Genomic DNA, 16,706 nt, shown 5'->3' on the forward strand with positions numbered 1-16,706 from the left:
GAATAACGACAGTAACTGGGAGTGCTGGAGAGGGGCTTTCTTGCATTTTTCTGAGAGTTGTGTTCGACTCGTAGCGTTTTGCCCTTCAGCTGTGCCGTCTGCAGCCTTCGGCTCTCTCCAGCAGACAAAAACAAATCCTCCCTCCTCGAGTCGCTCCGACATTCATCTGCAAAATGTCAACAAGTGGCTGAAACAAGTGGCGGCTCAAAAGTAACGCTGGAGTAGTTTTTATTTTTACCTCGAAAAGCCACAGAAAGCGTCTTAAATGTTGAGAAACTGGTGAGGATCAGTGTGATTTGAAGCACCCAGGAGTGTCCATTCAGCAACAGCACATGACTGTTTGCATTTCTTCTGTCTGGCTTAATTTACAGTTTCATTCAGGAACGCTTGATTCTTGTTTTTATTCATGTCGCTGAACGACGGGAGGTGAGAAGTGGCCAATCAGAGGCGAGAAAAGACGACGAGGCCGTTTTACACACAGAACAGAGGGAACTGAAGTTAAACTGCAAGACTGAAGCACAATTTACAGACAATGGTTGTGTTTGTAGCACATTTAAATGACAACGTTTGAAGGTTTTTCTCCTTTTACGTGAACTGAAAGTGTTTCCGTGTCTAAGGTAGAAACACACTCAGCGTCCAACAGCAGCGTTCAAACTGGAAAATCTAAAAACTTTTTTCTCTTTCTTGGAGCCGAAAACAAGAAGAACATTAACAACAGGCTGTTGGACGCAAACAAGACACAAAGCATCAAAAATGAGACGCAAAACAACCCAAGTGAGACACAAAATGACACAAATAAGGAGATAACACAACAAAAGAAACAGACACAGCGCCACAAATGAGACACGAAAATGAAATATGAGAGAAAAACAAGACACAAAACCACAAATGAGACACAAAATGGCTCAAGCCAGACAAAAAATGAGCCAAATGAAATACAAGAGAACAACAAGACACAAAACAACACAAAATGTACAAGAGAAAAACGAGACAAAGACAGAAATGAGACACAAAATGACGAAAACAACACGCAATACAACAAAAATAAATAGCCAGAATGACCAAAGTGATGTACAAGGCAAGGACAAAACACAAACTGACAAAAAGGAGACATAAATAAGACACAAAACAACAAAAAGGAGACCCAAAATGACACAAAAGAGACACAAAACAACAAGAAAATGAGGAAAAAGAAAGACTAAAGTGATTTCCAAGAGAAAAACGAGACACAAAATGACAGAAGCAGGACATAAATGAGACACAAAACAACAAAAACAAGATGCAAAATGACACAAAACAACAACAAAACAAGACAAAATGACCAAAGTGGTGTACAAGAGAAAAACGAGACACAAAATGATGAAGACGAGACGCAAAACAACAAAAAAAATGAGAAAAAGGAAGACCAAAGTGATGCACAAGGCAAAGACGAGACACAGAATGACAGAAGCAGGACATAAAGACACAAAACAACAAAAACACGACAGAAAACGACAGCTGTGAGACACAACACACTACAAACAAAAGAACACAACATGGACACAGCATCTTATTGTGAAGTCTCGTCGGCGTTCTAAACCGTCTGTCATCAGTTCTACAGTAATTAGTAAATGACAACTATAAAAACCTTGTTATGGTGCAAGAAAGCAACACAAAGCTGTGTTAGTGAGTGAAGAAGTTGCTGCTGCACTTCATTCCCATAGTTGCACCTTCAAAATAAGAGCTCGTCCCACACATGGAGACGCTTCAGAGAGGGACGCTGGTGAAACTTCAGGGTCTGGGGGAGGGAAGGTGAGGCCTGGAGCTGCCTTCACCTTTGTTTAGAGACACAGAGGGGGCTCTGTCCCCTCACAATGGGACTCAGAGAGCGGTGTGTGTGTCTGTGTGTGTGTGTGTGTGTGTGTGTGTGTGTGTGTGTGTGTGTGTGTGGGAGGCGGCGTTGCTGCGAGCCACACCCCGGCTGATTGGCCGAGGCCCCACCTCGCTGTGGAATCCGCTGGGGCCGGTCACATGGCAGCCAGCAAACACACTGTCTGCTCAACAAAACGACGACGCAATAAACACAAACATGCATCAGGACGGCTGTAAAAAAACAAAGCCGGTGCCGTTCTAGTCGTAAACGCCTTTAAAAAAAACGACTAATATTCATAATTATAACGACTCAGATTGTTGTCGCGTTTTAACCTCGAGGCCTCGTAAATCAACAGCCGTGAGCCAGAAATCGGATTTTTAAAAAGTGCCGCTGCTGACAGAACCACATTTTTAACACGGTGACCTGAAACTGCTTTTACAGCGAATATCCTGGAATACTTTCCCTTTAAACGCCTCAAAGGGCAACACGAGCTGCAGGCGTTGCTTCACAGTACCTGCACCTTTCACTGCTTCACATTCCCAACGTATAAGAGGCTTTTTTTCCCCCCTGCTGTGATGATGTGATCATTTTTATTTAAATTTTTTATTTTTGCAGATTTAAAGGTGTTTAAAAAATGAAAATAACATGCAGTAATTGGCCGTATAAATTAATAATTTTTTTAATTAATAAAAAAAGGATTCACTATTTTATTTTTGAAAATTTGAAAAATGTCATCAAATGTGTATATATATATTATAAATTCTTGTTTCTTCTTTTACAAAATCTGACCATGAAATCTAACTATTTGACTGCATTTTAATAAATAAAATTATCGTTATTTTGCAGATGCTTGCTGTTTTGTGAAGGGAAAAATAAACCGCGTGATCTTTTTCTTTCAAAAAACTTTATTTAAAAAAAAAAAAGATTCCTGTTTTGTTAAATTACAGATAATAACGAGGAAAAATCAGTGAAAAAAGTTCATATTAATTTAGGTGTTTACTGTAATAATAGAAAATAAAACTGGCCCATTAAAATCAGTATTTTACAAATAATAATGTAAAAATTACACATTTTACTTTATTTAAATAAGCTTAAAATAGCATTATTCTTTATGTATTGGCTGTTATTTTTACAGTTTCTACATTTTTTTTCTTATTTAGTGTTAAAGTTTGATTCAACACATTAATAATTTGACAATAACTCATTTTATTCTACTATAGACAAAATGCAAATGCTTTTATTTTGAAATGGTGTCATGAACTTTTTTTTTTGCACATTTCTTATAAACTTTATTTCTGATGCAACATATTTCAGCTCTGGTTTGCCTGCGAGGCGTAGAGTAAGATGTCACGGAGTTCTTCTGAGAGACAAAAACTGTGAGAGATTCCTCTGAAGCGTCGCGTCCGACTGCTTCGCACGAGGAAGAAAAACAGCCAAGAGAGCTTCTTTTTTTGTGTGTTTTTCGTGATAACTTCCACTTCCACAAATCAGCGGGTCGTGACCTGGTAGTAAGCTGAAATACGGAAACAAGTGGGGCAACAAATAGATGCGGGCGTTGCAAGAGGAAGCAATAAAATAATGAAAACATAGATTAAACTTTACTTTCTTGCATTTTTTTTATTGGTTGTGTCGCAGTTTTTGGAAACAAAATTAGGTTGAAAGACTGATTCTGCAGCTTTAAAATCCCTCTCCGGCCACTGATTACACCCCAAAAGCTCATTTCTGTGCATCAAAGGTACATTTGTAGAGTTAAAATCCTTCATTTCTGCCCTGAAATGCTTTAAATGTGAATGTAAACAGTGTGAATGTGTGGTTTTGAGGCAGTTTTAAGATGGAAATGCTCAGCCAAGGCGTTGAACTGCTTATTTCATGAATAAAGCATATAAATAAACATCATATGGGATGTTAATTAGTTAAAGAAGCAATGAGTGTTTTATCGTCTTGACAGTTTTCGTAACTTTATAGCGATTAAAGTCATTTTTATCAACCGAAAACAAACATTACAATTTCCAGCTGTTGTAATTTAAGGTATTTTGTTGTATTATCATGTTAGTTTCTATTGTTTAATTGAAGATTGAACACATCTCACTGATTTATAACAAGTCAGTTTGCAGTTCACTTCAGCTTTAAGGCGATTTAATCAAGTTTAACGTAGAACAGACGAGAAAAATGTGGGTTTTGCATTTAACGTTTGGCTGTTTGTCAAAGTAAAGCCTCATTTCTGGATCACATAAACAGTAAAAGGACACGTTTCAAGTCCGTTTCTGACATTTTTATGTCGGCTTGTTTGGATTTATTCTCCAGTTGAATCTAATTTTATTTAGAGGCAACAGCGTTCTTGTGTTTCACTGGTATTTAACTAAAAAACGAAATAAAAGACGAGTAGAAATGATGTTTTTCAGCTTGTTTGGATTTATTCTCTCCGACTTAGAGAAGACAAAAACATCGGCGGCTTGTGTTTAACCGGCTTTTAACTTCTGATTTTTTTTTTAAACGAGTCAAAATCGTGTATTTGTCAAAGAAGACTGTTGAGAAAAGTGTGTCACCAAAGTGTTATTGTCAAAGTAAAAGGACACATATGACGTCTTGTTTGGATTCATTCTCTCCAACTGAATCTCATTTTGTTTAGAGACAACACGGCGGCTTGTGTTTCACCGATATTTAGCTGAATTACAAAAGAAGAGCAGAAATCGTGTGTTTTTAAAGTCTCGTCGGTCTCGTTGGGATTCATTCTCCTCAGATAGGACCACATTCTTTGGCGGCTTTCGCTGAACAGGAGTCGAAATTACCGTCAGAGGAAAGTGTCAAAAGTTGTTTTAAAAATCCACCTTAAGCTCCTAAAATATGTAGGTCAACCGATGTTCAGTGACTCCTGCGAGTAGATGATTTACATCTGGTGAGCTGAGCAACAACAAAAACTGTGTAAGTTGTTTAGTAGTTTTACTGGAGAGGATTTAGAGAGGGAAGAAAAACGGGGAGAAAATTGAGACAGAAAAGAGGCGAAGGGGTGTGTTGCATTTACTGAAAGTGTGTGTCGAGTCCCTCGGCCTTGGCACTCCTCTCTCTGTCTCTCTCTCTCTCTTTTTCTTCCCCGCTTGGTGTCTCTCGCCCGCTCGCTCGCTCGGCTTCCAGAAAAGGGTGTGTCGGCCTGGCTGCCGCTGAAAGGGAGGGAGGGGTCAGCTCACGGCTACTCCTCCCTGCTTCGCTCACTCTTATTTCTCTTTCGTTCTCATTCCCTCACTGGCAGCCTTTAGGATCAGGCCTTTGTCTCTCTGCCTCCTCTTGTCTCTCTGCTGTGATTCTTTTTTTCTTATTTATGTAAAAAAAAACAACAACCAACCAAACAGTGTTAGTGTTTGTGTTTTTGCCCCCTCTTCTGGCAGATTTTCAGGCTTTTAGAGGTGATTCTTCTAGGTTTTTTTTTTTAGTTTTTCTTTTAACTTCTTTCTCCTCCTCTGTTGGAAGTTTTTTTTTTTTTTTTTTCTTCTTCCCACCCTTTCCTCTTCCTCCCTCTCTGCCGCTTCTCCCCATCCCCTCCCCCCTTCACTTCCCTCTTATCACCTCCTCCTCCCCCTCCTCACTACCTTCTTGTATGTATGATCAACCTTCCTCCTTCTAACCTCCCCTCTCCTCCTCCTCTTCCTCAGTGCCAGTCGACTCCAAAGCAGAAGAAGAGTGCTGTCAGCGCCCGGAAGAAGCAGAGGAGCCCGGCCAAGCAGAACCAGCAGCAGCAGCAGCAAACGCCGCCGCCGCCGCCGACGTCACCTCCTCCGGCCCAGGAAGAGGAGGAGAAGAAGAAGAAAGAGGAGCCGGCGACCAGCAGGCCTCGGCCGCCGCAGGGGGAGGAGGAGGCCGAGGAGGAGCTGAAGGAAGTGGCGACGGAGCCGGTGAGGGTGAAGGAGGAAGAACTGAGGAAGGAGGACGAGCAGGAGAAAGACATGCCCTCCGTACAGATCAAACCAGAGCCAGAAGAGATGGAGTGCACGGTGAGGAGGAAGGGGTGGGGATGGAGGAGGTGATGGACGGATGGATGGAGGAGAGTCGGGTGGGCGTGAGCAGGCGTGGCCGTCGGACGTGTCCGAGCTCGTCGAGTTCACCCGCAGGCTTTAAATCCGATGGTCGGATGTTGCTACACATCTGGCATCGAGGAGCTTCACACTGAGTCAGAGGTGACGCTCCACCGAGTGTCAAGGCGTCAAACGTTCGGACTCGCTCGTAGAGATCTAATCAGTTAAATTCATAATTGATTCAATCAGCAGCAAGAATCTTTCAATTGAGTATGTTGATCTGTCGAGTTTCATCTCCAGAAATCGAGCACAGTTGTTCTTTTGTTAAATTACAAGATGGAGCAGCAAACATGGAGGCAACATTCACTCAGATCTTAAAAGAAAAGTTAGGTCAAGTTAGCAATTAGCAAAAGTAGCACAACTCTAGATTCAGATCACCAATCGGAGTCAAACGTAATCAGTTAAATTTATAATTGATTCACTCGGCAGCAAGAAGCTCTCAGTTGGGTATCAATTGGTCAGATGTTGACGCTCATCTGGAGAGTTTCATCTTCAGAAATCGATCTTTTGTTGACACACAAGATGGAGCAGAAAACCTGGAAGCGAGATTCACTCAGATCTGAAAGGAAAAGTCTCGTTTGTCACAACTTGACCCTGACTTTCACAGTTTTCTCCATCGTTTTGCGGCAGCCAAGTTAGCATTTAGCAATTTAACTCCGGAGTTAGATCACGAGTCGAAGGCACATGTAATCAGCATAGTTAGCGTAGTTAGCATCAAGTGGCTTCAATTGAGTCACAAATTATGCTCAACTGAGACTCAGTTTGTTAAATGTTGACGCTCGTTTCTAGAGTTTCAGATTCAGAAATTGGTCTTTTGTTAAAGTACAAGACGGAGCAGAAAACACGGAGGCAAGATTCACTTGAAATTCAAAGTTAGGTCAAGTTAGCAATTAGCAATTTTAGCACAAGTCCAGATTCAGGTCACGAATCAAAGTCAAATGTGATCAGTTAAATTTATAATTGATTCAGTCGGCAGCAAGAAGCTCTCAGTTGGGTATCGCTTGTCAGATGTTGACGCTCATCTGGAGAGTTTCATCTTCAGAAATCGATCAGAGTTGTTCTTTTGTTAACGTACAAGATGGAGCAGAAAACATGGCGGCTAAATGCCGACCGGAGTCAGTTTAAATCGCTCAGATCTTAAAGGAAAAGTTTTGTTTGTCACAACTTGAATCACCTTTTCATAGTTTTCTCCACCACCTGTCAGCAGTAGCAACGTCGTACCGACCAATTCAATGGTTAAAGTTAGCATTTAGCAATGTTAGCACAACTTTAGCATCACTTGTCAAAGTCAAATGTAATCAGTTAATTTTAGACGGAATCAGTCGGCATCAAGACGCCTTAACTGATCATCAGTTTGTCAAACACTGACGCTCATCTGTAGACTTTCATCTTCAGAAATTGATCCTTTTTTATTATCCAAGATGGAGGCGTGAACATGGCGGCAAAATGCCAACCAGAGTCAGTTTAGATCTTAAAGATAAAGTCTTGTTTGCCACAACTTGAATCATCTTTTCATAGTTTTCTCCGTCATTTGTCTGTTGAAGTAGCTTCCTACCCACAAAGTTAATTGCTGAAATCTGGGCATGTGTCAACATTGCTAAATGCTAACCACTCGAGCAGACAGACAACCAGATCAACCAAACTTATATTCCAAAGAAAACAAAAGCAAACAGCACTTTTTTTTTTTAAACCCACAGTCACATCCATCACAGTCAACCGACGGCCTCCTGTTTCAACTTTATCCTGTGCAGAGATTATTTTTAGTTTAACCTTCAAAGATAGTGATTTGGTTTCACTTCCTAAAGAGCAATTATCTGACTGTTTGATATAAATAAGACCCAAGTTGTAAGAAATTTAGAATTTTCTTGTGTAGTCGCTGACGACTCGTGGATCAGGAGGGTTTTTCTTTTTTATGTTATAACGGGATCTGTGTTGGTGAAACAAGTTGTCTCAGGTTCCGACGTGATGAAATATGACTCAGGAAGTCCAGTTGGAATAACAGATCCTTAAATGTGAAACCTTATCGGACTCCTAAACACCGCACGGCTTCGCTGCTCGGCAAAGTCCTCGTGGGAGCGATCGTTTTATCTTCTACCTCCGACGTAAGAGCAGGAACGCAGCGATCGTGTTATCTGCCTGCTCTTTTTTTCCGATGTCATGTTGCCTGTCTGACTTAAATCCTGACGGCGATCGGCTCGATTCGGACTTTTGAAGGTCCGAAGCAGAATCCTAAACTTCACAGAGCAAATGCACAAATCTGCAACGCATTGAGTTCATGAGGTCGTCGATGCTGCTTGTGGAATGTTGTCCGACTGTTCTTTGAGGACGTTGTAGGCGACAGGATCACGTTTTCGGACATCCGGAGTCATCAGCGGAGATGACTGACTAGTAACCGACAGCGTGCCAGCAGCCGGTTCTCGTCTTTCTCTTGTCATCGTCATCATTTGAATGAAGCCGCATTTTAAGGCGGCGTTTTATAGTCGCTGCTCTAAGGAGTGTCTGTGGTCTGATCATTGTCCTTTGGAGCCACACCTGACGAGGGTGTGGATCGACTCAGTGGTCAACAACTTGTCACCAGTCGAACGGCTCAGAAGCTTTTCACCGGCTGAATTCATAGAAGAAAAGAAGACTTATTACATTCTGGTTTTATAGTTTACTTCAGATTATCCCGGCTGACCAGTCGATACCGATGCAGGCTGAGAGTAGCGGCGTCAACTTCCTTCACCTGCACGATAACGATCAGCATTCGTTGTAAACATGTCAGTAACCACCTGAGCAAATACATTAATAATCCGCCTGGCGTTGTTTTGCAGTTTAACGGCGACGTGTGCTCTTTATGGATGCCCAGGTAGTAAAGGTCAGCGCTGAGTTTCTGTTTTCAGATCCACTTTTTTGTGTTTAGCCTGCTGACCTGATTCAGGATTGAAATGGGCAGAATTATTGGGTGACACCAATCTTTACGTGTCCGTCTCTGATTTATCACGTCACAGCAACTCCCGGTCGAAGCTTTCTGATGATTGCTTTTAAAAACAGTTTCACCTCGAGATCTTTGCTCTCTATTTGCTGTTCTTCCACCATTCAGCTAAGCAACCAGCCTTCTACTTCCTGTTTACGCTTGCACGCACGTGCTCAGTGTGTGCTCATGTGATTTTCTGGCGCCTTGGCACGGACAGAGAGTGGAGCTAAAACGCTTCTCAGGATGGATGTTTGCATTTTAAAACACTGTTTGATGATGAGTGTGGATGTGGCCTCGTATCTTCATGTGAATCTGTCGTCTTCAGTTATTGCTAAAATTACATTTTTGGCACAATTTCAGACTCGGATCAAACTCAGATGTAGTCGTTTATGTTGAACCAGTCATTTTAGATGTTTTCTGCTTATTAAATGTAATTGAAATCGACCAAACCTGATTAAAAGCTTTACAGATTTCTGCCTTTTTGACGTTGACTAGCTCATAAATGCCCCAAACTCCTGAAATGTTAAAAAAAAATTAGAATGGTCCCTTTCTGACACTGACTTCTTCTGTTGAAGAACACCAAATTCAACCTGCTTCTAAACTGTGTGAACTTCCTGCATCCCGTATCATGATGAGATGTGCGCTCAGTCGTGACGCTGCATCGCTCAATTGTTCCACTCCCGTCAGAATTAGCCGGGATTTAATTTTCTGAAACCGTATTAGAAGCAGGGAGTTTCCCATCAGTAAAGCTGGAGGATGCGGAGGTCCTGATGGACGGGGAAGGACGGAGCGTGATGGAAATCCCGGGTAGTGGATTGGTGGGCGGAGCGCAGGGTGAACGATGACCTGATGATGAATAGATGGAGTGAAGGAAGCGAAAGGAGCTAAATGATGGAGGAGCGTCCGGAGAGATGAATGAGGTGAGCGCCGCAGGAGGGCGAAGGAGGGATGGATTGATCCGAGAGCGGCGGATGATTTGTGTTTATGGGGAGGAGGAGGGTGAAGTCTGGATGGTTTAGGACAACTCTTGAGCGAGATCTTCCTCTTCTGCTCATCCCTAACAAACCACAATCCTAACTTCTTTGGCAGCTTGAATCTTGTTTTCCAAGGTCAGAACTGCCTCTTTTTAGATGAGAAAGGAAAGCTTTCAGTTAATCGGTGAGGCGTTTCTTCTTTTAACTGATCAATAGTTTGGTGACAAATGTCAGAACACAGCTCCATAGAGGCCTGGATGGTGTCTCGTAGCTTCGTTAGCTCAAATCCTCCAGATACTCTCAGTTTCACGAAGCTAAAACCAAATAATGTTCGTCATTTTTACTTTATTTATCTAATAAGTTCTCCAGTCTTTGGTTTAGCTGTTCTGCAGAGCGCTTACAGCCAGTTAGACAGTTGCCGGATCAGTTTTTAAATCCCCAGACATTAAAAGTGAATGAGGTCTCACTGCTGGAGAGCCTTTGAGCAAATTCGAGCGGATAAATGAACTGAGGTGTGGATGTGAGGCGAGGCAGCTCAGAGGACACATAAAGATCAGGATGCTGCTCCGATGACGTGACGCCGGGAAAAGTAAGCGAGCCGGAGGAGCGAGCCGGAGGAGCGGTCCGGACCGATGCTGCTTCTGCAGAAAGTCACTTAATGCACTTTGCAAAGAAAAGGCTCCACGTGGTGAAGCGTGTTGATGTCAAGCAGCGAAAACCGACCTCTTGTTTGCTTTAATCCTCAGCAGCTTTGAGGCGGCGCATCGGCAGAACGAGTTCCGTCAAACGAACGGCGAGGAGGTCGGAGGTCGCCGATGTGACCTGTCGACGGGACGTATGAATCGTTTCAAACGGAAAAAGCTCCTCGAGAAACCAAACTCCTGCCCGGGTTCCCCTGCGCATCGCCTGAATTCCCCCGTGGCTTTATTTCCCAGGATCAAAATATTTTGGTCTGACCGCTCGCTAATAAATTACACGAGCCGCATCTCTTCTCCTGATGATTTACTCCGGGGAGTTTCTCTCTGGAGAGGGGGAGCGTCCGCATCTCTCAATCGACTTCTTTTCCATACCATTTTTTTTTCTCAGTGGGTTGGAGCAGCTCGAATAATCACTTTCTCAGAAACATTTCGTTGCACTTGAAGCGTTTGGCGTCAAATCTAACTGCTTAATTACACCGTTTAATTGACGTAATATTTGGTGCTGATTGCTGCTTCCTGAGACACGACAAAACTTGTCGCCCAAACCGTTAAATCGCGGCTGAATAATTGTCTGTGTTTGGCAGATGTTGATTAACGGAATTTTTTGAAGTAATGATTTGGCATTTTCAGAGCTGTTTTAATTGTCTTGTGTTGCTTTGATTATATATCCTGTCAAAATAATATCACCTGGTCTCTTTCTTTCACTGTTTTTATTTGGTACATCTTGTACAATGATTGCGTTAAAGATGTCGTCGCTGATAAATAGCTGCAATTTTACATCTCAGCTTGATGAGTTCCTTCACAGCAGTGTTTGCTGATGCAATTCATTCACTGAGAAGGGCAATAGCAACGCACATTATGCTTATTTGGTGGGATTTTCTGTTATGTTTCTTCTGAAATATAGTAAAGTTTAATCTCTTTAGGCTTCTAAAAGGAGACTGAGAAGAATAAGAGAAGCTGAAATCACTATTTACTGTTGGTAAAAACTAAAATTACTGAGCAGATGGGTCGCATTCTTAAAGATAAAATGTAAATAAAACCTACATTTCTATGCTTAAAGTTGTAAATTTACAGAACACAGCTCGGATATTCGCTGACATTAAAGAGGCAAATTTCCGAGAACAATTTTCAACGTTCTCTGAGATTTAAGGTCACAAATTTACGAGGAAAAAAACTCCAGACTTTAAAGAGATAGTTGGGCCTTTTTGGAAGAAAACAAAATTATGGTTTGGATCAAGTGGCCTGCTTTTGTGCGCCAGAAGAATATTGCCGGTTACATCTACAAGCAGTTTAAATAGGATTTGTGGCATGACTTCATAAATTTGGGTTTTTCACATAAATTTGTGGGGGTTTTTTTTCTTGTAAATTTACCAATTAAATATCATTTGCATCCATTTTTGAGTTTCTTTCTCTGAACGTGATGTCGTTCTCGTGCGTCACAAGCAAAAATGTAGTGATCCACGGATGTAGCCGCATCAGAAAACTGATATTTAGAGCTTTTATACTGAGAGGTCACAGTGTCTTGTGTCAGATTTTACTGTGAATGTGCCTTTAACAATCTACATCCTTGTATCGATGAAGCAATAAGATTGTGCTGTTCTTCAAAACATTTTCTTTCTGTGTCATGGTTACCAGCTATGCTATTATTAGTTTGTCTGCAGGCGAGTTCTAGTTTCCCATTATGGACACAATGATTATTGGTGACTAGACTTCTGTATGCTAATTAAATATAATCATAAGTTAATAAATATATGGGAGTGTTTTTGCTGAGCTCACAGGTTGGCAGGCGAGTCGCTGCACCTTTGACATTTCCAGCTCCAGTGTTAGCTTGATAAGTAGGTCCACGCACCGTGTGATAATCAGAGAGAGGCGGAGGATATACAATAAAGGGCGTGAGCTGTAATGATAAGGTAAAGGCTTGTCGGTGTCACAGGCACGCTACGGCAGCCGTTGCTGCAGCCTGCGTGCAAAGAAAGGAGGGGAGAGTGTTGTCGTGGGTGAGGGGGTGAGGTAGGAAGAGGGGATGTGGGAGAGAAGAGGCCTGTTTTATCCAGAGTGAAAGCAGAGAGACGGATTATACCTGCACGTCCGATTTGTCCTCCGCTGTGCTGCACTCAGTGCTTTTTGTTTGCAGGCTGCAGGAGTGTCCTTCGGCTGTGAGCTAACAATGCTAACAGGCCTTCTGAGGCAAAACAGGTGGAAAGATTTCTATTTGTTAGTCCAAAAAAAAGTTGGTTTTGCGCATTAACTTTTTAGAATCTTGGTGCACTGCATCGCCTAGAAGTACTAGTTCATATTTAAATGATCACATTTTACTATACGTCCTGTAAATATTAAATTAATTCAACGTATTCCAGCGTGTCTATTTTAGGGGCATATTTCAGGTGCGTTCGCCTCCCTGGCCATCCATCACCTCGGTCTGCTCCGGCTGCAGAGAAACCAGCCCTTACATGCACAGATCCTGCTGGAATACATTATGGAGGCTTTCAGGGGGAGAATTAGGAATATTTTAGCTCCACATTTTCCCCACTTATGTGTCGCGATAATGAAGATTTTTAGTTTTCACCAGCAACGACAGGAGTGCAGTTCAATCAGATGTGACACCAGACATTTTTTAAAACGCTTCCAGGGGGGGTTCCTTTCATTTCTGTGGTTTGCCGGCTACCTGTCAAACTGAGCGACATGGTCATTTTTGTAAGTCCGCAGAGGGCTTAGCTGGACCCACACAGCGGCAGGCAACGATTATTGTGCTTTGATTGAAGTGGCCCTTGACGTGCCGAGCAGGTTTTCGAGCCGCCACGTGACCCACAATCTTCAAAATCCTCCAATCCATATTTATCCATAACGCGGAGCTTAGATTTGCGTTTGTGATGGTATGTGAGAATGTGGGATAGGCAGGGCGGGCTCTGGTAGCAGGGAGTGGTGCAGTTTGGGAGCAGAGATAGGAGATAAATTGGAGAGGAAAGTGGCATGCAGGGGGAGGAAACCTGCTGTTTTTCTTTCTCAGCTGATTCTCACGTCTTCAACTTGGAGAGAAATCAAACTGCTGCGTTGGGGAAAAAAAAAAAACAAGTGATTTTAAATCCGAATTTAGCAACGTCATGAAGAAATTGTGCTCTGAGGTCGCGCGGTCGGGTCGTGTTAGGTTTGTTTAGATGTGAGGTCTGACAAATAGGTTCAACATAGTGAGCTGCAAAGAGAAAATGACAAAATGGAGCTGGATGTTTACTGAATATGTCAGTGGGGTTTCTGGTCGGGTTGCGTTGCAATTACGTGTGGTACAGTTTGTCTTTATTTGCATTAAAGTTTGTTTTAAGGCTGAGTTTGGACACGTGTTGGTTGGATTTAGCTTCTGACGCATAAAGGTATGTGCAGGGTTGTCTAAAGTGAGCCGTGTGTGGATAAGAAAGAAGTAACATGAGTATTATTTAGCAATGAAATGAACCCACCTTTACACAAACGTCACTCGCTGTGATTCGTTTTGGCCGACGCATGATCGAACAGCATCTGTTAAGACGGCCGGTTTGATGCAACGCTTTGATTTGGATGGGATTAACTTACACCGCAGTGGTCAGCAAGTTTTCAAACTAAGAACGGAGTCTCAGTTTTTAAATATTATCTTAGCAACGTCTCACATTTTGCTGATTTCACAGAGAATCTCGGCTCTTCTTTAAACACGCGCTTCCACTGATACATCAGCTGTTGCCGCTCTGTTGTTTTAATTTTGTGCTGACCACGTCCTCCGCTTCTCCGAGGCTTGTCTCATAAAAGAAAAAAACCTGCCAAGAATTACACCAAAGGTCAAGCCTGCTCACTCAACGTTCACAGCAGACCTTTTTTTTTCTGCAGAAGACGACCAATGTGCTTTTCTGAGCTGTTTGTCAATCTGTTCAGGACGTCAGCAGTTGAACCAGTTTCTTTGATGGCAGAATAATTACTGACACAATACAAGGCTGGTCTGTTTTTTTTTGTTCTCTAGTTGTCAAAATTTCCAAATTTAAAACAACTTTTCTTACAGTTGTGCATTTGTTGTCTCCTTGACAGAAACAACATCCAAACATATTAATATGAGGCGTGGCGTTCCCCAAGGCTCAACACTCGGGCGTCTTATATTTTTGTAACTAGCATGCAACAAAAAAAAAAAAGCACAATTATGTGCTACACACAACTCAAATTTTAGCTAGACTTGCACAAAAAAAGACGATGAAACACTCGTTATCCTTTCATTTACAAATACAGTATGTTTTTTTGCCCCTGCTGGAAGTATGCCGCTAGGATAATAGTGACTCTAACTATGCAAAAACCAGCAGTCGGATACTTTGAGTGGGACATGATAAGGTTATCAGTCGCCTCGGTTGATCATTTATGTGGCTGCACACAAGAAGCGTGACGTCAAGGCAAAGCACTGGGTTTAGCTGCTCCTGATTTGAACACAAACTATGTTAGAAAATCAGCTGAATTATGTTCACACGAGGCTGTGAGGGTACAGACGATGGGGGGAAGGGTCTGCTGGAGTCCTACGGGTTGTATATATGTGTGTGTGTGTGTGAGTGTGTTGTGTTGTGGCATGGTGTGGTTTGGGTTAATGGAGGGTGGGGGCTGGGTGGAGTAGTATTGCGTAAGGCATCATTAAGCAGAGGGTGTGTATGTGTGTGTGCTGACCACACCTCTGCGGCTGTCTCCAACAGAGGGGAGTGGAGTTTCCTGTCCAAAGATAAAGTCTCCAGGAAGCAGATTCTCCTGGTATTCACTCCGCTGGGAGCCTTAAACGTGCCCCAGAACGCTGCGTGTTTCGTCTAAAACTCAAATCCCGACGCTTCAAACTCATTTCTATGACTCTAGACCACAAAGTAACGCTTGCAAGATGTTTTTTTTTTCCCCCCACAAGTTGGATTCTTTAAACAGTGATTGAAAAATATTCAAAAATTAAGGATAAAGCACATCCCAGAGTGAAGGCGCACAACAATTCAGCAGGAAGAGATGATGGCCTCCGTGTAAACCTGAAATCCGAAACATCACGGTCCGCCGGCTGCATGCTGTTCTCTCCCGATCGGCCTCTCCTCTCCGACACCGACATATGTGGTGGTCGCGCAGAACAATAGTCTTTTGTCCGGATCTTGATATTTCTTTGCTTCTCAATGGGAGCTAGTGTTACAGTGCGCTGCAGAAAATATGTAAAAGCAAACATCCAGACGATCGGGATTTATGGCGAATGCAGTCTCACTGTTCCACCTCGACAGTGTATATTTTAATTGAAGACCTCAACAGAGCTACAACTGATGATTATTTTTGTTTTAATTCAGTCGGTTAGTCCGCAGATGTTTCTCTCGGTTAATTATTCGATCCGTGAAATGTCATGCTTGAAAATTTCATGCTTAAACCGGAGTTTGATGGAAGATTTTGATTGGGCAATAAGGCTTGTTTTTTTCCCCCCGTTAATTAGCCAGTTTACTCCCCTCATCACTAACTTGCAGGGGCACCGTTGCTGCATCCCGGGCTTAATTTTGGTTTATGACCGGTTCGAAGAAAAGCAAATAAGTCAGAATGGGTCACTGCAGCTGTAGCGTAAATGAAGGAGCAGTGAAAGTGATTGAAGTCTGTCACTTTGCAAGACTGATGAAGTTACATATCCCCACCAGTCTGAAAACAGACCTGCATCTTTCTGCATTGTACAGAAGAATCTCCAGAGTTTTCCTGAATTTCACGCTTTCTGTTTTTGTTTTTTTTTTGCACAATGCAAACACAGAGCGCATGTAGGGCCACAGAGGAGATGACAAAGCATGAAACCACATTAAGCAAAGTTTGGCAGCTCAGACTGTAAATGAAAGATGGATGTAGCCACCGTGACGCCACCTATTCCTTTATGAACCTCAACTTTGGCAGTTAGCCATCGCTTATTTGCTCTTTTGAAACCAGATGTACTGAGGGAAGTCTGGATCTGACTCGAGGAATACAGCAGCCACTTGTCAATCACAAGTTAGCCGCACTTTATCGCCTATTTTTCTCTACATAAGGACCATAGTTTAGAAAATTGTTGTATTCAGAGAGTCTTAAAACTAGAGACTGAGAACATAGACTAGTTAGGACGATGTTTATCGAAGGAAGCAATCACACAAGATGTAGAGTAATTTTCTCGTAGGCTTCTATAACAATCTAACT

General features: G+C 42.4%; 1 protein-coding gene across 2 annotated transcripts in view; it reads left to right on the plus strand.

Moving 5' to 3' along the window:
- The window catches only part of klf8 (Kruppel like factor 8), a 102,002-nt gene that overhangs the window by 47,858 nt on the left and 37,438 nt on the right, over nt 1–16,706 (plus strand). For both annotated transcript variants that reach the window (XM_008279102.1, XM_008279103.1), the window contains exon 2: nt 5,500–5,838. In XM_008279102.1, the coding sequence (XP_008277324.1) occupies nt 5,500–5,838 (339 nt within the window). The remainder of the gene's footprint in view (nt 1–5,499; nt 5,839–16,706) is intronic.

Source organism: Stegastes partitus, unplaced genomic scaffold (assembly GCF_000690725.1).
Source record: "Stegastes partitus isolate 25-593 unplaced genomic scaffold, Stegastes_partitus-1.0.2 Scaffold144, whole genome shotgun sequence".
Classification (NCBI taxonomy): Eukaryota; Metazoa; Chordata; class Actinopteri; family Pomacentridae; genus Stegastes; species Stegastes partitus.